Source organism: Megachile rotundata, chromosome 15, assembly GCF_050947335.1.
Source record: "Megachile rotundata isolate GNS110a chromosome 15, iyMegRotu1, whole genome shotgun sequence".
Classification (NCBI taxonomy): domain Eukaryota; kingdom Metazoa; phylum Arthropoda; class Insecta; order Hymenoptera; family Megachilidae; genus Megachile; species Megachile rotundata.
This window is the reverse complement of record NC_134997.1, coordinates 9,122,706-9,147,259: the sequence shown is the minus strand read 5'-3', so window position 1 is coordinate 9,147,259 and position 24,554 is coordinate 9,122,706. Positions and strand designations below refer to the sequence as shown.

Below are 24,554 nucleotides of genomic sequence, written 5' to 3'. Positions count from 1 at the left end.
ATTCCAAAGATCCTTAATCTCAAATTTCCCCAAATTGTAAAGTTTCCCGAACCCTAAAATTCCCAAATACCAATTTTCCCCAAATCTTAAAATTCCCCAAATTCCAATATTTCCCAAATCTTCATATTCAAGGTCACAGTTTTCTTTATCCTCTACATCTTCCAGCGCAATAAATTTTCTGATAAAAGTGAATCAACATGTTTTCAGCGTAGCACAGCTTCGTTCCAAGAGCAATAAGCAACATTTCCATCCAGAACAAAATACATCACCGCGATTTCTTCTTTTAATGAGATGTTTGTGCGTGTCACGTTTAGTTCCGCACTATTATGCGTCATTCTCAATCAGTTTCTCTATTTACCGTTTCCTTTCAACGCAGCCTCTCTCAAGGATCCTTTGATTCCTTTCTGTTTTTGTTTTCAAGCTTTAATTGATTTATATAATTGTCTTACGTAATTGAATCAACTCATGAATCATTACAAACCTACGTATTAACAGCTTTGTTTAATAAATTAACAAATTTAATGCTTAAGAGATTTTTTTTAACAAACTTTACTTTTTTTTTGCTTTGACTTCTGTTTATTTATTCACTGCGACTTTCGTTTGTTTATTTATTCACTTTTACTTTGACTTTTACTTTTATTTGTTAATTTTAATCTATTTAACGATGGGAAGTTTCAGGTTTTTATGGTCTTTTTTCGAGTATCATGTAGATTATATGTAGATGTGATTTGGTGTTTAGATCTCGTGCTCGATACGCAACACGAAAATCAGATATTTATTAAGTTGCTACTTTCTGTGCTGCAAATTTGCAGCTGTAAATATGCAAGATTTTACAATTAGAACTTGTTTCCTTCTGGTGAAAATAAACGGAAATAGGCAGAGAAGAACGTTTACTGTTTCATATAACATCACATACACCTCGAATTATTAACCATTTATACTGTTTACTAATTCAGAATAAATTAGTTTATTTCCGTGATCATAAAAATTCACTGTGCATTCATAATTTTATTTTTGAAAACTGATATTAAGGATATAACTTTAATAGTCATATATATTGCTTGCATTAATAATATTCTCATATTATATTCTCACAATACGTATCATTTTACACTCATATTATATTACACATATGTATAACATGTTAATGGATTTTACAATGTACAGTGGAATGAAGGTTTCAATAAAAGTTTCATTTTACAATATGTAATTTTAAAAAATTGATAAGGTAATCCTTCAGCTCTTTTAATTTCATTCTTAAACAAATTTTAGAATATTTATTTAAATATTAATGCAAATTGCACAGGCTGAAATTGTTTACACTAATTCTATTTTATTAACCAGCTTAAAATAACCCTACGTCCTTTGATCAATCGACAAAAATTCTTTAACGAAGATGAAAACCCATAACTGTAATATCACTGCCAAAAATCCTCTCTCCTTAAATACCCAAAAGATGTACTTTCTTCGCCACTAATTTTCCCGACCTAAATTTCCTGGAGTATAATAAACGGTAATCTTCCCAGCGATATTTTGATGGATCAGTACATTCGTCAGTATGTCTATCATCCATCGATTGCTCGAGGTCGTATCATTACGCTTCTTTTCTTCAAACTTTCTCTCACCTGTAACTGTCAGTTGGTACTCAATCGTCGATTCCTTAAGAGTTCGACTTTTTACCAATGAAACGAAACGCACTTCCAGGTATTTCTTCCAAAGAAATTTTACGCACTTTTTAACCTCTGATCAATTAAACGTATGCTGTTTTAAACTGTATCTTTTTGCGAGAAAAATTTTACTTTCTTTCCTGCAGTGACGTGAAAACTGTGCAGTATAAATTTTAGTAATTGTTGTGGACGAATTTTATGTAATTTTGAAATTGTGTAAGCATTTGTTAACATTAAATTATGTATAAACATTATATTGTATATAAACATTATATTATATATTAACATTATATTATATATAAACATTATATTGTATATTAACATTATAGCATATATTAACATTATATTATATATTGACATTGTATATTAATAATAAGAATCTGTATCTACTACTATTGAATAAGTATATAAGTTATCTAATTAGTGTACGACCCTGAAATGGGAGGTAGCTAACGTGACTCTGAATAAAATTTCCCTTTACAAAAATTTTATTTGAAGCTGCGTTTTCGAATTATTAAGGAAAATCGCGGACCAATCAGAGCGCGAGAATGATGCGCGCGCAGACGCGGGAGCGACAGCTTTAAAGCTGTTGGCTGCGCGCGCAGACGCGGGAGCGACAGTTTCGCGCCTAATGGCTGCGCGCGCAGTCGCGGGAACGACAGCGCCGACTATGGCGGCTGTGCGCGTGTGGTCCGTGTTTTTTTGTTAATAATTTAAAAGTGAAGTTTCAAACCCATGTTTGCAAAGTGAAATCTTATCCAAAATCACATCAACTACCCTCCATTGGACCTACACTAATTACCAGACACCCTATACGTGGATAAAATGGAGTGCTGTCAAAGGTAAGTAAAAATAAAAAACATGAATTTCTTCGTATTATCTTCTTTATTCTCTAAGTCCGATATATGAGCCCGTCATTTGGTTTTAACGCGTGGGCTCGTTGACCTTCATAAGTACAAGTAATCCTAATTCGCATACAAAACGCTCAACAGTATATCTCCCTTAAGAACTAATCAGTCATACTCCATATACTCCTAAACGTTGTTTCGTGCAGTCATACAAAACAATGCGAGCACAGCAGAATTTCGTTTGAATTAATCTCGAGTGTAAACGAAACAACAAATAATTTCTAAATTTACGCGAGTTTCGACATTCTGTAATTTCGAATGGCAGCTGAGAATTGAGAGCCGTTATTCTGTTTTATCGTTTAACAATCGATATTCAACAATTTCGAGACCTGCACATTTAATAATTTTTTACTATAATTGAACGATATAAAAATAACCTATAATCTAATTGTCACAGTCATGTTTTTTAGAGTATTAATGGTCTAAAAAAATATTTGTATTGCTGTTTTTAATTTAATTTATAGAAAAGTATTTACAAAATTGTTGAAGAAAATTTTTTAATCCAGCAGTTTATCTCTGTTACAATATCGATTATTTCTTCGAAATTTATTGCTCTTTCAGACCTCTTTGATTTTTACTTTCTCGGAACTCACTCTTTCTCGTTGCATTTCTTCGTGCATCGCTTCGAATCGTTTTCATAATGGCGTACTTCGCTTGATGAAATCAAGACAATTTTACAATATAATTCTCTCTTAATTAATTTCGTTAATCCATACGGGTCATATTCTTCTCTGTCTTTTTATGCAGATTTTGAATTTTTGAGGTTAAGAATTTAGGTATTCAAGACTTTAAGAGTTTCAGAATTTAAGAATTTAGGTACGTAAGAATTTAAAAATTTGGGAACATAAAAATTTCATATTTCTAAATTTTGAAATAACAAGTTTAAATTAATAGAAAGTTGAAATTTCCAAATTTTGCAGTCTTTAAATTTCCAAGTCTAGAAATTTAAATATGTAGAAATTTAGAAATTTTGTATTTGCATATTATAATTTGTCCATCACTGCTTCATAAGTCATCTGTTAAACCAAAAATTCAAAGTGATCAACAAATTAAGATCAATGTTGATTTCAAAGATCAATGTTGATGCGTTAGCACAATCACTAGTTACTGAAGAAGAGCATATTTTCCATGATTGTATCGCTGTCAATGTCACAAAGTGAAAAAAACAAAGACCCTAATGGATTAATGATTTAAACATGGATTCTCATTCACACGCTTCATAGGTACATTTCACGGAGCATCCAAAATATCATGCGCCTTAAACATATATTTTCAAAAAGAAAAATCCAATCTGACTCCTTCAAATCTCTTTTTAGTGGCAGTATCAATGTCCATCTCGCACATTGCCACGAGCTTGAACTCAAAATAAAAATAAAATAAAAAGTTAAGAAGTTGCACTTTAACTCACTGAATAATTAAAGAAAAACAAACAAATGAATCAATACGTGGATTTTCTCCAGGCAGCATGATCTTATGAACGCTCTGAACAAAAACATATTCTAAGCGTAACATTAAAGGATTAGCGTAATCTAGAATCAAATTTCTCTGGTACGCTCATTCTCACATGCTTTACTGTCCAAAAGTTTGAAATCACTTGTTAATCTCTGTTGAAATGAAACTTTTTGGTTAAGTCTGCAGAGAGATAGAAATGTTATTCTTCTATTTTTATATTTTCTGAATTCTAAATACTCTTAAACCTAAATGATGTACACTTTTCAGTAGCCGAAGGAAATTTTTAGAGAATTATAAGACAGTACAGGATTCAAAATAGTTGAATAAAATCATTTGGCCTTTTTTAAAGAATCACAATAACAATACAGGGTTCAAACAAGTTCTAAATCATTGGTAAAATCTTGAGGTTAGAGGTTAGAAGTTATCTCTAGAACCAATGTCAAAGAAGCAATCAAAGATTATTCTGAGTAACATGAATACAAAAGTTCGAAAAGACAAATTATTGTGAACAATGCAAAGATAAATTATTGTGAATATACATAAAAAGCTGTACATAATTGTTGCTACCTTTTAAAGTAATATTACAGAAATGAAACTTCAAGTGGTTCCAAACTCCTAGCCAACATTGTAAATAGACAGTTCTCCACGCTATTCCTAAACTACATCTAAAACGACTTTTCACGGGGTTTAAATTGTCACTCCGCGGCCATCGCGATACACCATTTTGTCCCGTGTCCGGCCGCCATTTTGTTCCTTTATCGCACAGCCCCGTGGCGTGCTGAATTAATCGACTAGTCACTAGTTTACGGCTGCACCTTGCTCGTTTCTTGTCGCGTAGGGCACGTGTTGCCCTCCCTTTGTTTAAAACCCTTCGTCCGTGCCATGCTTACACGCGGTTCTTTATACGCGAACCTTCAGATTCTTCGTTTCAGTTTATTGCTAATATCACGTCGACGATACTTTGGAGTCGGCTCGATTCGAGTCGATCGTCGACGTTCTTGAGATTTTTAATATTTTGTCGTCTTACTGTACCCCCTGTCACGCCCGTCCTGCGACTCGGGCAAATCGATGCGACAATGTGACCAGCCAATTAAAGGGGAGTATCAACGGTAGGCCTTGGCCCTTTCCGCCCAGGCGAATAAGTCTACGCTGGGGATCGCTTCGAAGTCGGTGCAGGACCTCAGCTTGTTCCTGAAGCAGAAATAAGGTTGAAAATTTTTGGATTGTGACTTTGGGAATTTTGGGAGTTTGAGGAACTGGGGTGGGACTTTGGGAATCTTGGGAGTTTGGGGGATTGGGTTGGGACTTTGGGAATCTTGGGAATTTGAAGGACTGGGTTGGGACTTTGGGAAATTTGGGGAATTGGGGATGGACTTTGGGAATTTTGGGAGTTTGAGGGACTGGGTTGGGACTTTGGGAATTTTGGGAATTTGAGGGACTGGGTTGGGACTTTGGGAATTTTGGAAATTTGGGGAATTGAGGTGGGACTTTGGGAATCTTGAGAGTTGGAGGAACTGGGGTGGGACTTTGGGAATTTTGGGAGTTTGAGGGACTGGGTTGGGACTTTGAGAATTTTGGGAATTTGAAGGACTGGGTTGGGACTTTGGGAATCTTGAGAGTTGGAGGGATTGGGGTGGGACTTAGGGAATTTTGGGAGTTTGGGTAATTGTGGAGTGACTTTGTAAATCTAGAGAGTTTGAGGGATTGGATTGGCACTTTGAAAACTTTACAAATTTGAAGAATTAGGATGGGTCTTAAAAATAAATTAGAAAAAATAATTAATATTACAAGAAATGTCAGCTTACCCTGATTGTGGTCTGATGAATACATTTGGTTGCATTTTGGTGACGTTGTTCCCGTTATCACAGAATATTCTCGCCAATGTCGCATTGCGTATCTCCGCTAATTGCACTGTAACATAAATTATAAACATTAGAAAAATAAGATATAAACATTAATTAAATGAAGACATCAAGAAATATTAATCGTACTATTCTTAACCCCTGGTTCATAGTTCATATCGACAATATTAGAGGTCAACGTGACCTTGATAATGAATACTCATCACTGAACTATTCTTACCAGGCGTGAAAGGATGTGGCTGATATACGGAATCATAGAAGTATCTGTCGGTACGATGAGTTCTTGCGAATTGCTCAAAGATCAAACAGTGGAATGTGGGTCCTAAGAGTGCATCCTCCATTGGTCTTTCAGCCATTCCACCAATAAGAAGATCAACGTCGTCGGGGTGTGCGTAAACATTGCGCAGCTTCTTTATCATCTGTTAACGAAATAAACAGAATAGTTTCATGATCTTCAAATTTTAATGCGAAATGTAACTGGCAGTGTTCTGGGAGCTTCCTTTGGATCACTCGTCAACTAGAGTTGGCTACATCTTTCAAATAAAATTGTAAATAGCAGCAATTTACCTCCAATGGAATGTGATCTAAGAAGTCATCGAAGTTCTTCGCAGGCTGAAGGCCACAGTATTTGCGATATTGATTGTAGCCTGGTAATCCGTGATCACGTCCGCGCTGAATGTCCAGACTGATACCATCTAAACCTAGGCTGTCTGGATCTCCTGCGTATAGCTTGCTGGTAATCTGTAACGTTAATTGACACGTTGAGTCAGCAGTTTGACATTTCCTCAGTTTCAGGGATTAAGTGTTTTTCATTCTTTTTGATGTGGACTGATATAAAAGCTAATCGGATGTGGATGTATTTGGGGATTTGTGGAGTGGAGGATGTAGGGATTTAGTTTGGAGAGATAGGAGATCTAGTAATCTGGAAACTTAGGATACTGAGGAATTAATTTGGGTAATGTGGATATACCCACATTAGAAGGCTGGAAATTTAAGAACTGAGGCGTTGAAAATTTGGAGAGTAAGTTATTTGAGAAATTAGGAAGTTAGAAATTTAAGAATTACAAAAATTCAAAATTTGACAACTCACCTCTGCAATTACACTGACATCCATTTTCTGGCTGGTCTGCGTAGCCATCCCACGAAGTAAGCCATCAAAAACTTCATCCGACTCGATAACACTCGGCTTAAAGAAATACTCCGCCAACGACAGAGTCTGATTAACCATACGTGCATTATCGGTCAAACTGCAAAAAAGAAACCAAATTAGAGATCCGATCATCCGTACCTAAATTCATCTTAACAATGAAATTTAAAACTCACCGTATCTTTCCTTGCATCAAAGAGGTCATAAATTTAAGAGCAGCCGTCGCTACTTCGTTGCTTACTGCCGGATCATCCGCAGAGTTATAGTGGTGACTATAGTTACTACCCTCGTTGAGCGCGATGGCTCGAGTGTATCTCTTGCCCAATAATACGGGCAGCCATTCCTTGAAAGTGATATGCTGAATTTCAGCAATTACTATACGTCTGGCCTCTTGGTATAACGTTTCGTCTGTCCAGTGTGGATTTAACACGGCAAGGTTGTTGGCGATTCTGTTATGTTCGCGATGCCAGACGGTGTGTATCACAGCCAGCTGGGGATAGGTATTCACACGATGATCACCTGTAATATAGCAAGAGATTAATTGATTAATTGCTCAACTCTCTATCGCTATTTTTATCTTTCGAAACTTCCAGATATTTTTAGGGTGAATTATGTGACTGTGGTTTGAGTTTTATGTTCTGATTCAGACAAGGTACCTATGGTGATATAAATGAGGGCAAATGCAGAAACTGATCTTTTAGTTAGAATGAAGTGTTCAGCTAGAGTCAAATATTCAGATGAATATATATTTTGATAAAAATTACCGGAATTATAACAGCCGTCCGCACAGTAGATAGAGGACTCCATACCACCTGTTGGCAAGTACTCGTGGCTGTTGTCCTTGTGAACTCTTAAGCGACCACCCTCGAACGTACGAAGTTCTCGTGACTTCTTCAAATTCGATCCATAAATCGCTGAACCATCCAAGAAGTGGCTAGCTTGGTTCATCTGTTAATTAAAAACGCCAACCTTGTTACTTATGAACCTAAATTACTCTCTAATAAGAATGATCTTTGCACGCTTATTGAAATGAAATTTCACTCAAATAATACATCTACATAATTAATTTTAACATATAAAATTAAGTTTATAAATAATCAAGTTTATAAATTAAACATTGCCTCCATTTTTCTTCAAACCGAACTTAAAGTTCAAACATTAGCCTTCACAGTAATGAATGTACCGAAGGTCTCAGTAGTCATATGACACATCAGAATAATCTGTTTTCCGTATAATTAATCAACCTTCGCGACCAAACATGGAAAAACCTGGTTTTCATGCAAATTTATGGATATTATGACATACTCCCTTACGTGAGCAGTGTATTATGGAAAGGCAGAACTAACCTGTTCGGTGGGTCCGAAAGTGCAGTCCGACTTGAGGACAGGCAACGATCGCACGTAATTCATGCACCGAACATAATGTTCTCCGTAGACGGGGTCCTGATCGGGCACTGTGATCTCAGAGCAATCGGGATGAACGTGACGAGGTGATAGGGCGCTTCCGTCTGGTTGGCAGCAGGATATCGGTTTTCCTGATGAAACTGTGGTCAGAAATAGACACATAAGTCATTGACTCAGGGTTGCTTTACAAGGTTTTGTGTAAAGTTTTGGTTGTCCATTTGAGGATTTGAGGATTTGGGGATTTGGAGAGTTGAGGATTAGGGAATTTGGAGAGTTGGGAGTTTCAGGGTTTGAGGATTTGGAGATTTGGGGGTTTGGGGATTTGAGGATTTGAAGATTTAGGGGTTTGAGGATTTGAGGATTTGAAGATTTAGGGGTTTGAGGGTTTGAGAATTTGAGGATTTGAAGATTTAGGGGTTTGAGGGTTTGAGGATTTGAGGATTTGAAGATTTAGGGGTTTGAGGGTTTGAGAATTTGAGGATTTGAAGATTTGGAGGCTTGGTGATTTGAGGACTTAAGGGTTTAAGGATTTGCAGGTTTGGACATTTGGAGATTTGAAGACTTAGGGATTTGAGAATTTGAGGATTTGAAGATGTTGACATTTGGAGGATTAAAGATCTGAAGAGTTGTAGATTTGAGAATTCCCAGATTTGTAAACTTAAAAGTTTGAGGGTTTGATAACTTAGACATGTAGAATACATGTAAACTAGTGATGTGGACATTTGGAACTTCAGAAATTTAAATACAACTTTGGATATTTGGTCAAACGGTACAAAGTAGCAAACCAAGTGAAACAGCAAAAAGGTACTCACTCATTTTCCTCACAGGAGTGTAAGACATGTCGTTAGCAATGAACTGTCCCCACTGCATGACCGTCAACGTCCTACTGACATCGGAAAGATCGTTAGGGGTCGACAGAGCCACGCTTACGGTCCTGGCACCTGGTAGCGGTTTTTTGGTGCGGCCCATGCGCCTCGGTTCTTGGATTCCTGGTCGCCAAACGAAGCATTAGGCTCATGTTTCACAACCCACATGGCGCCAAATCGGAGTAACACTGTCTCTACCTTTACTAAATCCCTAACATCTCATAGCAATCACATCTAGACAATTATGACATCTAGTATCTTATTCTTAACAAAATCAAAATCAAATGCAAAGCAAAGTTTTAAAAAGGACCGGTTACTCCGACTTGAACAAAAATCGCGCGTGTAGTGTCTGTACAGCGCGAGAGCGAGCCAAAGTCCGCGACCGAATTAGTATTAAAATCCTGCGTAAAAAACCGCGTGCCTAACCGTGCCTAACCTGCCTCCAGCTCGCGACAGCTGTTCAGAGACCACCCATTAAAATGACCCTCAATGTCATCCTAACCGCGATTCTGTTCTTTTCCCCAGCGCTGATCCCTGGATTAAACGATTACTCTCGCGCTGCAGAGCAACTGAACGTTTTTTTATGATTTATCTTCTACTTCGACACATGACGTTTCTGATGCGTTATCGACGAAACACGCGCGCTGAGAACTGACTTTTCAATACGATCGTTCTCATTCGAATAGGTATATGATGCTTGGTAACAGATAGAACGTGATATCACGTCGAGAACGCTCGCAGAAGGAATCAAGTAATTTATTCTGGTGACTGATGAAGGTGCCCAAGCGAGAGAATCAAACTGGGAGATGATTGTATGTGATCTGTACGTTGGGGAGTGTGCGTGGGGGAAAATGTATGGGGGAAAATGACCGCACTACTCGATGGTTTTTGGTTGAGGGTCTTTTGAGTTGTTTGGTGATTGGAAGTTGGAGATATGTTTGGGATTTGGGGATTGTAGGACTTATTTGGGGATTATAGGACTCATTAGAGGATTCTAGGACTCCTTAGAGGATTCTATGGCTCGTTGGGGATTCTAAGTCTAGGACTCATTTGGGAATTCTAGATCTAGGACTCATTTGGGAATTCTAGGACTAGGACTCATTTGGGGATTCTAGATCTAGGGCTCATTTGGGGATTCTAGGACTAGGACTCATTTGGGGATTCTAGATCTAGGGCTCATTTGGGGATTCTAGGTCTAGAACTCATTTGGGGATTCTAGGTCTAGGACTCATTCTGGGATTCTAGATCTAGGACTCATTTGGGGATTCTAGATCTAGGACTCATTTGGTAATTCTAGGTCTAGGACTCATTTGGGGATTCTAGGACTAGGACTCAGTTGGGAATTCTAGGTCTAGGACTCATTCTGGGATTCTAGGACTAGGACTCATTTGGAGATTCTAGGTCTAGGACTCATTCTGGGATTCTAAGTCTCATTTGGAGAGTATAGGACTCATTTAGGGATTTACAGATGTGGAGATTTGGGATTTAGCTATATGGTAATTTGGACATTTGGGATTTAGTGGTCTGAGCACTTAGGGTTTGAGGGTTTGGACATTTAGGAATTAAGGAATCTCAGGATTTGGGGTTTACAGATGTGAAAGTTAGAGTTTAATCATATCCACATGTGGACATTTGGGATTTAGAGGTTTGACACCTGCTATTTGAAGATTTGGACATTTAGGAATTGAGGAATATGGAAATTTGAGGATGTGAGAAGTTACATATGTGGACTTTTAAGGTTCAATAATATCCACATTTGGACATTTGGATTTTAGAGGTCTGACACTTGGTACTTAAGGATTTGAGCACTTAGAAGTTTGGTAATGTAAGCATCTGAAGATCTGAGAATTGAATGTGGTTACAAATGTAGGGAGTTGAGGACATGAGCATTCACATATGTGGGAATAGATGAATCAGCGAATGTAGGAATATGAGGATATCCAAATTTCCAAAAAATCCAAACCAAGTAGTGGGTGTCCCTTACTCCCAACCCTACATTACCCCCCAATATAAAGTCCCACTAACTCCCACAAATCCCTCCAAATGATCCCAAGTACCAATTCGTCTACCAAATCCATCAAAGTGTCGTAGGGTCAGAATTAGCGAACGGCTCTCCCAATTTGTCATTCGCTTGACTCGGACACCTTTAACGAGACCCGTATACCGCAATCAACAGAAAATAGTTGAACTAGTGTTACAATAATAAAATATGATACATTATTAGGTATATCCGAATTAGTTTACATACACATTCTACTGCTGGATAGAATCTCCCGACCGGGGCACCCTATTGTAGGCAGTATTATTCACTGCTACACTCAGGCATTTTATGCTCTATGTGCCTTATCGCACAACAACTGTAATGCAAATCACAGAATATAATTTGTTAAGCCAATCGACGAACGTTTTTTAATCCATAGCGCCCAAGGATCAGAGAGTGTGCTCGTTTTCTTTTCATATACATTTTTTTTTTCATATTTTTTTTATTCAAACTAAAATTGAATGTATTTGATTTCTTTTGCGTCGTTGTTGTGTATGTCCGTGTCCTGCATCACGTGTTCCGTTTCGTGTATGTGAGTGTGTGATATCGTATGTTTTTGCAAGGTTTGTGAGCGGACTAGGTGGGTTAGTAGGTCGAGGTTGATAACGACTGTTTGCGTTGCAACGATTTTTCGAGCTTCGACACCTTTACTAGGAAGAGTTCCTAGAGTACCTATACGACACACGTTACGAAAGGTTAGTTCTGATGCTTCCTTGATCCGAAAAATTATTCGAGAAACCTGTTTGAGAATCCTCAGAATAATCAGACGTCTGTCTGATTAATAGAAGTCGAGTGATCGAAATATATTCATTATGCAAGAGATGTGAAGGCTACTGATTCAGAAATTTGCATTTTTTAGTTCTGTCATCTTATTTGCAACCTCTTCAGGGATAATTTTTTTGAAGAAGAAGTGATTTAAAAATATCTCATATGACGACAAATTCTGAAAAGATGATGTCCACATTTGTGAATTAGAAAGCAAACTGAATGCACAAGTCCTTGAAGAGGTTGAGCTTACTAGTCACGCAATGATCTGTTCACCTACTAATAAACACCTCAAACAGCTGAAGAACACATCCAAGATGGCTCCTTGCTAACTTACTAGCTCCTTACTAAGTCAATGGAAGATCAAACTCGGTTATCAACCGTAAATCGTCAGCCAAAATTACGAGATGAGACAAAAAGAGGATGAGGGACAAAAGGGAAAAGGGAAGCGCTAAGCGTTCATAGGCTGCAAATAATTGTATTATTATACCACAAAAATGAAATATCTCCCGTATGATGTTAGGTCACGAATTTCACACGATCCGAACCGACACTTCGCGAGAACGATAGACCGTTAATGAAAACGGGGAATGAAGCCTGGACCACACGGTAGGAAGGATCCTTACCGTCGAAATATTGGGGGAAGAGAATTCTGGTGTACGCGGTCATCGCACTACCCCAGGTCGGATTTTCAACGTTATTGCAAGTGCCGTCGATGCTTCGGTATTTAGCCCTCGGGTTGCAGACCATCGTCTGCGATGCCGAGCAGGATGAACTCAACGGAGTACCCTGCAGCGACAGGCTGGATATGAAACGAGCACAGTCGTCTTTTTCCAAACCGAACCTGCAACAAAATCGTTATACATTATTCAAACACTGTCATCTCTCAAAAACATCTAAACAACTTGTGAAGGTTGATTGATTAGGATAAGGATCAGTCGAGCATAAGGGCCTCTGCTATGATCATTAGTCCAAACTTGTGAAGGGACCCGGCGGCCATCTTGATGCGGCCATGCGCAGAGCATCAAATAGATGTACGATCCACTTCGATCGGTCATTATTTTTATTTTTTCTAAGTTATCAAGGTACATTTTTAATCAGACACTTATTTTGAGAGGATATATTCAAGTTTGCCAGCAAATGAGAAGCTATTGAAAGATTTATGTTGCGATAGCTTCTCGTGCAAGACGTAGGTATCCTTATACTGTTTGCCTAAGTTGGAGGCAAAAGTTGGAAGACTATTATGAGAGGCTTTATTTATATTGATAGATCTTGTTATTTATTAGATTTTATTAAAGATCTTGCTATTTATGAGACTTTATTAAAATTGTTGTTATTTATTGAACTTTATTAGAGATCTTGTTATTTATTAGACTTTATTAGAGACACTTATGAGAGGTCTTTCTTCAAGTACAACAAAAGTTGCAAGTTCTATAATCATACGTATATTGTTCATCACCAAAATAAATCATTTTAATATATTTATACTGTAATTCTATAACATGCTACTCATAATCTGTTATGAAGTCTTGACAATAAAATGAATGAAAGTTTAAGACAAGGTCGAAGAAGGATGCAGTTGGTATATCGCTGTCACGAGGGTAAATGCATGAAACAAATATGTTACCTGCGACAGCTCTGATGAAGGAGATAGGACGAAGCTTTCATCGCGACGATGGCGTCGAGGCCTCTCTCGAAAGCATCCTCGGAAGGATATGAATCTAGAAATTGCTTTCCAGCCGGCGTGTGAACCATCAATTCGACGCCAGCGGTAGCGATATTCCTTTCGAGGGTGCTCATACGATCGACCAAGCTTTTCGCGAAATTGATCGAGTTGTTCAACACCGCCTTGTCGATGTGGGGGTAATGTCGATCTTGGAAAAGGCCCGCGTCTACGACGCCCTCGTAAGGGTAGTTCGACACCGGCAAACCTGAAAGGATACCTTTAAAAACGTCGGTAAAACGAAGTCTGTCATTTCAGTGGGGTTATATCGAACTTTGTTCGGATTGGGAGAAAATTTTCATTCATGAACATTTTTTTCGTTAAGAAAATTTTTGTTGTTGACTATTTTTTTCTTTGACAAAATTTTCATTGTTGATAATTTGTTTCATTGAGAAAATTTTTGTTGTTGAAAATGTTCGTTTTTATTATTTCACTTAACAGACAATTTTAATTGAAGTTGTCCCTGGATGACTTGAGTTATGAACAAATACAGTAGTCAAGCTTGAGTATTAATTTCACTATGAACTTAAGACAGCACCAAAAATTCCCCATTGACTCTTATTAATATCACAAACAGCATGAACCTCCCCTCAATTTAAAAAAACCACCCTAAATAAAAATAATTATAAAAAAGAAGAAGTTTGTTAAAGTAATCTAGGATCATCCTGACATTGAAGACTCCTCTTCACCAATAAATTCTTCAACAAATAAAAAAGTAAAAAGTAAACTTACCGGTATAGCTAGCAAGATAGTTCTGCAAGGACATCGGAAGTTTATAGGCCCCTATGGAATGGGAATTCCCTAGGAATCCCATGGTCTGCAAGGAGACCCACAGGATCGCCAAAGTAGCCACAGAACCCGCCATCAGGCCTCCGGCTGCACAAAGTAAAATGAACGGTCGTTAGTAATCGCCGGTTAATATTTCCCTGACCGATGATTCAAAAGCTGGACCTCGCCGGCCGATGTTTACAAAATTAACCGCAGCGTGCATTTTACGTATATACTTCCTTTTATCGGGAAATACTGCGTCGCGTGAATTCATTGGTCGGTTCTCATGGCCATCGTTAGCCCGAATGAATATGACTAGTTCCCTTTTATCAATTCGCACCGTCTGATATTGTTAAGGGGTTCTTTGTTGTGAACATTAATCAACCGATCGTGCAAAAAATTTGCGCAGTGACTGATATTTATTGGCTCGTTTGTGGAGCGGGAAATCAAAATGGCCACTGTGGGGACGTTATGGTTAGGTTCATTTTTCGAACGCAAACTTTAATACTTTACGACATTATTATGTATTGGATTTTTACTGTATATTATATTTTATATACTTGTTGCGTATATTACAAGTTATATATAATCAAAATGTTGCAAATAAAAATATTTATTGGCGCTCGTTTGTGGAGCGATAAATCAAAATGGCCGCTATTGGGACGCTATGGTTGTTGGGTTCGTTTTTCAATATAAACTTTGACACTTTGAAAAATTAATATGTATTGGATTTTTACTGTACATTATATTTTATATACTTGTTGCGTATATTACAAGTTATATATAATTAAAATGTTGCAAATAAAAATATTTATTGGCGCTCGTTTGTGGAGCGGTTAATCAAAATGGCCGCTGTGAGGACGCAGTGGCTGTTGGGTTCATTTTTCAATATGAACTTTGAAAAATTAATATGTATTGGATTTTTACTGTACATTATATTTTATATACTTGTTGCATATATTACAAGTTACATATAATTAAAATATTACAAATAAAAATATTTGTAACAAAATATATTTTGAGACAAAAATTAACTAATAATCAATCACATTGATCACATTGAGCAAACTCATTTTTAAAAAATCATCTAAACTCCTACAGACAATTTGAACTACTTTTGTTACTACTATTATTAATTTCATTTTATCCTCACAAAAATTTGTATTTTCCTAATAAAATTCATACACCAGTCACAGATTTAGTATTTAACTTCCATTTAATTTTGCATCAAGAAATGTCAGATATTGATAGAACTTTTTGCAGAAAAATAAAGATATTTTCGCTAAAAATAAAGATATTCCAGCAAATTATAACTGCGATTGTTTGCCCCGATTTTTGAAATCGTAGTTTTCAGTATGAAACATTGACGTCACTGATAGCAGAGGTATTCTGGGGTTATCGATAGTGAATTTATCTGGAACCGTTCCAGTTTTTTTTTGCGAGAATGACAATTCATACTATATCTGATATTGGCGTTAAATTAATCGTGTGTCGTTTAATTTTAGAAAATTTTTTCGAAAGAAAGAATTTGCTTTCTTTTTACTTTTTTCTTTCAAGAAAATTTACTTGAATTAATAACTAGATACAGAAGTACCTATAAATAACCTGTACTCTTGAAATTCTTTATCTTCTAATTGCAACAACTATTTTATAACAAACTTATCTCTAATCTCAACAAAAAACAAAATGCACGTAACAAACAGTTGTTGAAACAGCATTTTACAAAACTCCCATTAATCAACCAGATATCTAATCACAAGTCTAGCCAGTTTACTCAAACTGTTTTGAAAAGTCTATAAAAACGTGACAAATGGATAAAATTACGTGTAAGTTTTATTTTCCACGTGGAAACATAAACAGAAGATAACAGCATTTCAAATACAGTTACATAAAGCAACCTAGCTTCAAATAGCGCGCCACTGCGCAATACCGCCGGCGCGAAATTCAAATCCGCAAAAGCAAACTACGCCTAAACTCCACGACGAACAACACAAAATCGATTTAATAATTATAATTTTCTGTTCCTTCAACGCAGACGTCATTAGAGATATCCGAGCACAGCAAACAACCCATAAAACATTGTTAATCGCTGCGACGTGATCTACGACCTATCTAAATGTTTGTCTTTGGATGACGACAAAAGTGCTTTTTTCGATTCTATTAATACAGAGGATAATGTATCGGAGCTAGCCGTTTATCAACGTGCGTGCAGTATATCATACGGAGATAAATGGCCACGTTTGTTTTCATTCGATATGTTTCAAATGATTTCCAGGGGCACGTCATTCAATTCTTGTTTACGCTCTCGATGCCTCCTTGACATTAACTTTATTCGCTTAATCGAGGCAGGCTTTTGATCGTTAATTTATGATCTCTTTATTCGATTCGGTTCTATCTGCGCATATTGCACTTTGCTTCGTGGCTATGAAACTGTTCGGACTACGGTTTCTTAGTTGGGGAAATGAGTGATAAATGTGTTTGGATGGGTGTTCTGAGGAATGGAGGAAGATGGACTCATTGCGGTGAGGGAATGGAGGAAGATGGGTTTGGTGGGGAATTTGATATTTGGGGATAGGATGTTTTTGGGAGGTTTGGGATTTGGGGGATTTGGGATTTGGAGGATTTGGGATTTGGGAGGTTTGGGATTTGAGAGGTTTGGGATTTGGGAAGTTTGGGATTTGGGAGGTTTGGAATTTGCAAGTTTTGGAAGTTGGAAGATTTGGGATTTGCAAGGTTTGGGATTTGCAAGCTTTGGAATTTGGGAGTTTTGGAATTTGGAAGCTTTGGGATTTGGAAGATTTGGGATTTGCAAGCTTTGGAATTTGGAAGATTTGGGATTTGCAAGCTTTGGAATTTGGGAGTTTTGGAATTTGCAAGCTTTGGAATTTGGATGCTTTGGGATTTGGAAGATTTGGAATTTGGGAAATTTGGAATTTGGGTGATTTGGGATTTGGAAGATTTGGGATTTGGAAGCTTTGGGATTTGCAAGCTTTGGGATTTGGAAGACTTGGAATTTGGAAGATTTGGAATTTGGGAAATTTGGGATTTGGAAGATTTGGGATTTGCAAGCTTTGGAATTTGGAAGATTTGGGATTTGCAAGCTTTGGAATTTGGGAGTTTTGGAATTTGCAAGCTTTGGAATTTGGATGCTTTGGGATTTGGAAGATTTGGAATTTGGGAAATTTGGAATTTGGGTGATTTGGGATTTGGAAGATTTGGGATTTGGAAGCTTTGGGATTTGCAAGCTTTGGGATTTGGAAGACTTGGAATTTGGAAGATTTGGAATTTGGGAAATTTGGGATTTGGAAGATTTGGGATTTGCAAGTTTTGGAATTTGGAAGATTTGGGATTTGCAAGCTTTGGAATTTGGGAGTTTTGGAATTTGCAAGCTTTGGAATTTGGATGCTTTGGGATTTGGAAGATTTGGAATTTGGGAAATTTGGAATTTGGGTGATTTGGGATTTGGAAGATTTGGGATTTGGAAGCTTTGGGATTTGCAAGCTTTGGGATTTGGAAGACTTGGAATTTGGAAGATTTGGAATTTGGGAAATTTGGAATTTGGGTGATTTGGGATTTGGATGCTTTGGGATTTGGAAGATTTGGAATTTGGGAAATTTGGAATTTGGGTGATTTGGGATTTGGAAGATTTGGGATTTGGAAGCTTTGGGATTTGCAAGCTTTGGGATTTGGAAGACTTGGAATTTGGAAGATTTGGAATTTGGGAAATTTGGAATTTGGGTGATTTGGGATTTGGAAGATTTGAGATTTGGAAGCTTTGGGATTTGCAAGCTTTGGGATTTGGAAGACTTGGAATTTGGAAGATTTGGAATTTGGGAAATTTGGGATTTGGAAAATTTGGAATTTGAAGGATTTGGAATTTGGGTGATTTGGGATTTGGAAGATTTGGAATTTGGGAAATTTGGAATTTGGGTGATTTGGGATTTGGAAGATTTGGGATTTGCAAGCTTTGGGATTTGGAAGATTTGGAATTTGGGTGATTTGGGATTTGGAAAATTTGGAATTTCATACTTCAAAGCATAAAAGAACATCATAAATTCAATCAATACACACATTAATAATCCCCATATTTTTACTTTAGAACCAATTGACTCCCATTGTTATTTCAGGTGTCAGTATTACATTTCTAAATGAAATAATACTCGATACGTGCAAATAAGTGCTCACGACTCACATTATCATAGCTGACGAAGTGTCATTGATAAAGCTACGAACTTACTACGTGATTGATATTCAACTCCATTTTCGAGGAACATGTATGAAGTCACGTACTTGTAACCTTTGAACTAAACATGATAACCCTCAGAACCTTTATGCAATACTAGGAATATGAGGTCTCATTTAATTCAGTTTATCGTACATTAAATTAATTCCTGGAATGGAGTGATTAGAAACGAATTTTCACTTGTCCTTTCGTCTTATATTTGACTTTAAGAACTAATGAGCTGAATTGAATATTCTAGACGCATGTGGATGGCGAGAGGCAATTAGGATGCAGAGCATGAATGCTAAAATTAATTGCTTAGCCAGACATGTATTAAAAATGCAATATGGAGCAATTTAGAGATGAGGTTCTCAACTGGACTCTGAATGATACGTTATTTTTGTTGGAACGTTTAGCACACGTGTTGATGAATCATCGAAGTCTTAATCCATAACTGTTGGAGCTATGTTTGATTTTCGGACGTCAAAATGAAAGTACAAGAATTAAATTCGATGCTGAAACGAAGTTTAAGTCGTCACATGTCTTATAGAATCCACATTCTAGGTTTAGGTGAATATGGGACTAGATTTAGCTAAATTATGCTTTGAATATCCACAAATCAGAGCTATGTTTGATTTTTGGGACGTCAAAATGAAAGTACAAGAATTAAATTCGATGCTGAAATGAAGTTTAAGTCGTCACATGTCTTACAGAGTCCACATTCTAGGTTTAGGTGAATGTGGGACTAGGTTTAGCTAAATTGTACTTTGAATATCCACAAATCAGAGCTATGTTTGATTTTCGGACGTCAAAATGAAAGTACAAGAATTAAATTCGATGCTGAAATGAAATTTAACTCGTCACATGTCTTACAGAGTCCACATTCTAGGTTTAGGTGAATGTGGGACTAGGTTTAGCTAAATAATAGTTAGACTACCCAAATTATAGTTTGAATATCTTTTCAAATCGTTCAAAGCACTTTATTCATAGGAGATTCCAGCCTCCTCAAACCTCTGAATTACTCAAGAATTTAATACGATCAAAAATAGAACCAAGTGTCATCCAGATCACCCAGATGCTAAAGAAATAAAAATAAGATCAAGATTTCTACCCCGACCTTTACGAACATCACTCGATTGCGCAATAAAAATAAATTTGTTAAGAAGTACTTTTGTCAATATCAATGAATATTAATGCCTGGATAAACAGACAAGGTGTATGTCTATTAATATTCGTCTCCATCTTGTAATCTAAATGCTTTTGCGAATGTTGAATGACACCAATGTTTTTCTCGTATGTTAATTATTTTTCGAACTAAGACTTAAGACGTTGAGCCGATAATATTGTAGCTAGCTTCTTGAACAAGCTAACTATTGATGATGACCAGGAAGTGGCGAAGTATACCGAGATATGAATAATGAATGCATTTCGTGTTCGAAAATATGTTTACAAAAAGAGCATCAAGGAGTGATTTTGATAATTTTTATGATTATTGTGGTCAACTAACCTTACCTAACTTTTATGGTTCCATATTAACCTTGTTGCTATCAGGTCTTATACTAAGTCAACCTAACCTAACTATTGTTATTGTTCAACTAACCTAACCTAACTTTTATAGTTCCATATTAATTTCATTGCTATCCAGTCTCATACCAAGTCAATTTAACCTAACTACAGAGGTCTTTCAAACTTACTAACTGCAATTTTATACTTCCATCATAAGATTCTGAAAGTTTCAACACTATCATTGGATTTACGTTTGGTTATATTTAAATTTGAGTAAAGTAGAAAAATAAATATGTGGACTCTCTAAGACATAGCTTGAGGAAGCTCACATGATTTCTTTGGATTTAACCTAACTTCTACGGTTCCCTATTGATCTCATTAATATCAGGTTTCATATCAAGTCAATCTAACCTAACTATTGTTATTGTTCAACTAACCTAACCTAACTTTTATAGTTCCATATTAATTTCATTGCTATCCAGTCTCATACCAAGTCAATTTAACCTAACTACAGAGGTCTTTCAAACTTACTAACTGCAATTTTATATTTCCATCATAAGATTATGAAAGTTTCAACACTATCATTGGATGTACGTTTGGTTATATTTAAATTTGAGTAAAGTAGAGAAATAAATATGTGGACTCTCTAAGACATAGCTTGAGGAAGCTCACATGATTCCTTTGGACCTAACCTAACTTCCACGGTTCCCTATTAACCTCGTTGATGTCTTCTACCAAACCTAATCACACAGATCCTTCTTCAAACTAACTAACTACAATTTTCTACGTATCTCTATAATCATATCTGATAATTTAAGAAGACGTTTCGTACAAGTGTCGTGGATTGTTAAAACCTAACCAAACCTAATCTAACCAAACAAATCCTTCCCCAAACTAACTACAATTTCCTACGTGTCTCTCCAATCATATCTGACAATTTAAGAAGACATTTCATACGTGTCGTAGGTTCTTAAACGTCGTTTAACGCGATCGTAAATTATGCATCACGGTTGCACACGATCTAAATATTGCATAACAACGTCCCAACTGTTCCAGACACTTCGAAAACAAGTCACGACCTTTTCCCAGTGAATCGTTCCTCGTGAATAGGTCTCCTTTTTCTGATAAAAATAATGCAAACGTATTTCAGTCGTGTCACATAAATATTTTCTTTCGACGCATATGTCGCGAGGAGGAACGATGTAACTGAATAAATAACATTTGAGTATGATCGGGTCGTAAAAATTCTGAGACCACAAAAACAGTTTGTTCAATAACACTGCTTGGAGAATGGAGGTATTTGTAAAAAAGAATCGATTATGATAATGTTAGGTTAGTAGAAAAAGGGAGGACCTTTGTACCACTTTGATGTCGTTTATCATTTTGTAACTTTATGACAAAAAGTGGTTCAATGCTTGTTTACATAAAAATAAAATAAATCTTGTTAAATGTGAACTTTTTCATTATTTATAAACTTGAGATAAATTTTCATTGTTATGTTATGTTACGGTTGGTAAAAAGTGGTACAATGGTTGCTTAAATAAAAATAAAATAAATCTTGTTAAATCTGAACTTTTTCATTATTTTTAAACTCGAGATAAATTGTTAGGTTGGTTCCATTGTTGTTTACGTGATTCTCCATTTTTAATTCGTCGGAAAATGCAGACATTTTATTGGAGAAAGTTTGAAGTATTTGCGAAGCTTTTCTGAAAGTTCTGTAAACGAATCGTATAAAAATTTCCTAAACCTTGAAATTGAAGGAAGAAAACAAAAATACAAAAATATCTGGAAAACAATGAAACAGACGATGTTAAAACGTAACTGGAGAAATAAAAAACAAGGAGTTTTATTCTCTGCGATGTATACTGTTACAGTAAGGAGTTTGTTCTATTTACATGGAACTTTAAAAACTCTTTTTTTTATTTCCTTGTTTACTTAACCTTTAGTTAAAAAAATGATGTACATTTGCAAATAATTACCATTATAATATCGTTGGACTATTTTTATTTGTTTGTGGTAAACAACTGCATCAATCATCTACTGCTTTGCAAATAAAATTTATTTATTTTTAGAGGACTGGATTTTACTTTTTTTTTTGAAACTGTAGCTGATCATAATATTATAGAAAAAGTGAAACTTAAAAAAAAATCTTATGAAACAAGCTTGAATAATTTGCAAATCTTAATTTTTGTTTAATAATTTTTAAATAATTTTGATGTTAGTAAGATTTTGTAGTAAGATTTGTTTCAAATATTCTTGCAAAAAACTTGCAATGGGTTCAAATAAATTTTTGAATTAAAATCATCGTAAAATTAAAATCATCTCGTTATATGGCCATAATAGTCAATTCGAGAACATTACCTTAGGAAACAAGTATCACGTGCAATATTTCGTAACAGTAACAGGAAATGACCGTAAGTTAAATTTGCTCAACAGTGCAAACTAATAAACATACAATGTGCAATAGTATTAAAATTTGTTTGATGAACAATGCTTCACAAAATGCTAAGTTTCCGTAAATATTTACTAGCTCGAAATAATTTGCAAGTCGGTGTTCGTGTCAAAATTATCGCCTTCCAATTTCCGAAGTTGACAAATCCTTAAATTTCCAAATCTTAATTTTCTTAATTCATAAATTTCCCATTTCGTAAGTTTACTACTTCCTAAATTTCCACTTCCTAAATTTCCAAATCTCTTAATTCCCCAATTCCTAAATTTCCAAATCTCTTAATTCCCCAATTCCTAAATTTCCAAGTCTCTAAATTCCCCACTTCCTAAATTCCCATTTCCTAAATTCCACAATTCCTAAATTCCCATTTCCTAAATTCCCAATTCCCTAAATTTCCAAATCTCTAAATTCCCAAATCTCTAAATTCCCCACTTCCTAAATTCCCCAATTCCTAAATTCCCCACTTCCTAAATTCCCCACTTCCTAAATTCCCATTTCTTAAATTCCCCAATTCCTAAATTCCCATTTCCTAAATTCCCAATTCCCTAAATTTCCAAATCTCTAAATTCCCTCTTCCTAAATTCCCAAATCTCTAAATTCCCACTTCCTAAATTCCCACTTCCTAAATTTCCCACTTCCCAAATTTCCCACTTCCTAAATTCCCCAATTCCTAAATTCCCATTTCCTAAATTCCCAATTTCCTATATTTCCAAATCTCTAAATTCCCAATTCCCTAAATTTCCAAATTTCTAAATTCCCCACTTCCTAAATTCTCAATTTCCCAACTTCTCAACAAGCTAAAAATTAGATATCGTGGTAGAATACAAATTTTGCTTCGAAATTCACTTTCTATGAAAGCAAAGAATGCAAACGACTCTTAAAAGTATAATTTATGCAATATGGATTCTCATTATTGTTTTCAATATCCTATACTTTCACGTTATGCATCCGTTGTTTAGTAGGTCACCGATCGATATAATAATGTATTCTTTCAGGGAAATAAAATGTAGAGCAATTAAGTGTATTCCCAATTTCAGTCGCTTTTATTATTCATTGACTACTGTATCAACTGAAGTCGTTAGTGCTAATCGAAGTAAAGAATTTAGGATGTGGATGAAGAATTTAGGGTCACATTTAAGAGATGCGATTTTATAAAAATTATATAGATTCATATGTGTGGATTCATAGAAGCAATATATGACTAGAACAGTGGATTGTTCTCATGAGATTGGGAACAAAGTTTTGTTTTGGTTCAAATTTTTGTTAGGGTTGCTTCAATTATTGTGGAGATCACATGTAGTGTAATATAAGGAGAACCATGTGAGTTACAACTTCTTCTCAAGAGTAAATAGTAAGTTAACCTTTTTTAACTGGTAAGTTTGTAGCTAGTAACTCTAGTTGTGAGACACCCTGTATAAACTATAATATGGCTGGATAGCTCTGGATGATCAGAAGACAACTTCAGAAATTGTGAAGAATAAATAGCTACATGAGATATATTCAGAATATGGTTTCATGAATTGTAGTCAAAATACAGCTCCATCAGTTATATCTAAAATACAGTTTCATCAATTGCATCCACAATGTAATTTCATCAAGTGCATCCATAATGTAGCTTCAATCAATGTCTTCCAAAATATAGCTTCAGCAACTGCATCCACAATACTCATTCATGAAGTTTATTCAAAACACAACTACATGAGATGTAGCCAAAATATAACTTCATCAACTACATCCAAAATGTGGCTTCATCAACTACATCCAAAATGTTGCTT

General features: G+C 35.9%; 1 protein-coding gene and 1 long non-coding RNA gene across 10 annotated transcripts in view; one reads left to right on the top strand and one right to left on the bottom strand.

Annotated features, from left to right (window-relative positions):
• Positions 1 to 2,533: 2,533 nt before the first annotated feature.
• Positions 2,534 to 24,554, bottom strand: part of LOC100882038 (salivary peroxidase/catechol oxidase) — a 38,336-nt gene continuing 16,315 nt past the window's right edge. For 4 of the 8 annotated variants that reach the window (XM_012286141.2, XM_076540334.1, XM_012286140.2 and 1 more), the window contains exons 2-14: positions 14,567 to 14,710; positions 13,739 to 14,054; positions 12,738 to 12,955; positions 9,252 to 9,428; positions 8,383 to 8,579; positions 7,801 to 7,984; positions 7,213 to 7,555; positions 6,980 to 7,136; positions 6,457 to 6,630; positions 6,110 to 6,308; positions 5,833 to 5,938; positions 5,147 to 5,218; positions 2,534 to 5,108 (exon numbers count right to left, since the gene is read on the bottom strand). In XM_012286141.2, the coding sequence (XP_012141531.2) occupies positions 5,066 to 5,108; positions 5,147 to 5,218; positions 5,833 to 5,938; positions 6,110 to 6,308; positions 6,457 to 6,630; positions 6,980 to 7,136; positions 7,213 to 7,555; positions 7,801 to 7,984; positions 8,383 to 8,579; positions 9,252 to 9,428; positions 12,738 to 12,955; positions 13,739 to 14,054; positions 14,567 to 14,699 (2,319 nt within the window). In that variant the 5' untranslated portion in view covers positions 14,700 to 14,710 and the 3' untranslated portion in view covers positions 2,534 to 5,065. Of the gene's footprint in view, positions 5,219 to 5,831; positions 5,939 to 6,018; positions 6,309 to 6,456; positions 6,631 to 6,979; positions 7,137 to 7,212; positions 7,556 to 7,800; positions 7,985 to 8,382; positions 8,580 to 9,251; positions 9,429 to 12,737; positions 12,956 to 13,738; positions 14,055 to 14,566; positions 14,711 to 24,554 lie in introns of those variants that run through there. The other 4 variants (XM_012286137.2, XM_012286139.2, XM_012286138.2 and 1 more) reach the window with 3 other exon arrangements.
• Positions 21,519 to 22,240, top strand: LOC143265880 (uncharacterized). 2 transcript variants are annotated; one of them, XR_013040653.1, is made up of 2 exons: positions 21,519 to 21,626; positions 21,940 to 22,240. It is a non-coding gene; the product is annotated as an uncharacterized LOC143265880 (long non-coding RNA). The 2 variants fall into 2 exon arrangements; XR_013040654.1 differs by having other exon boundaries at positions 21,583 to 21,662.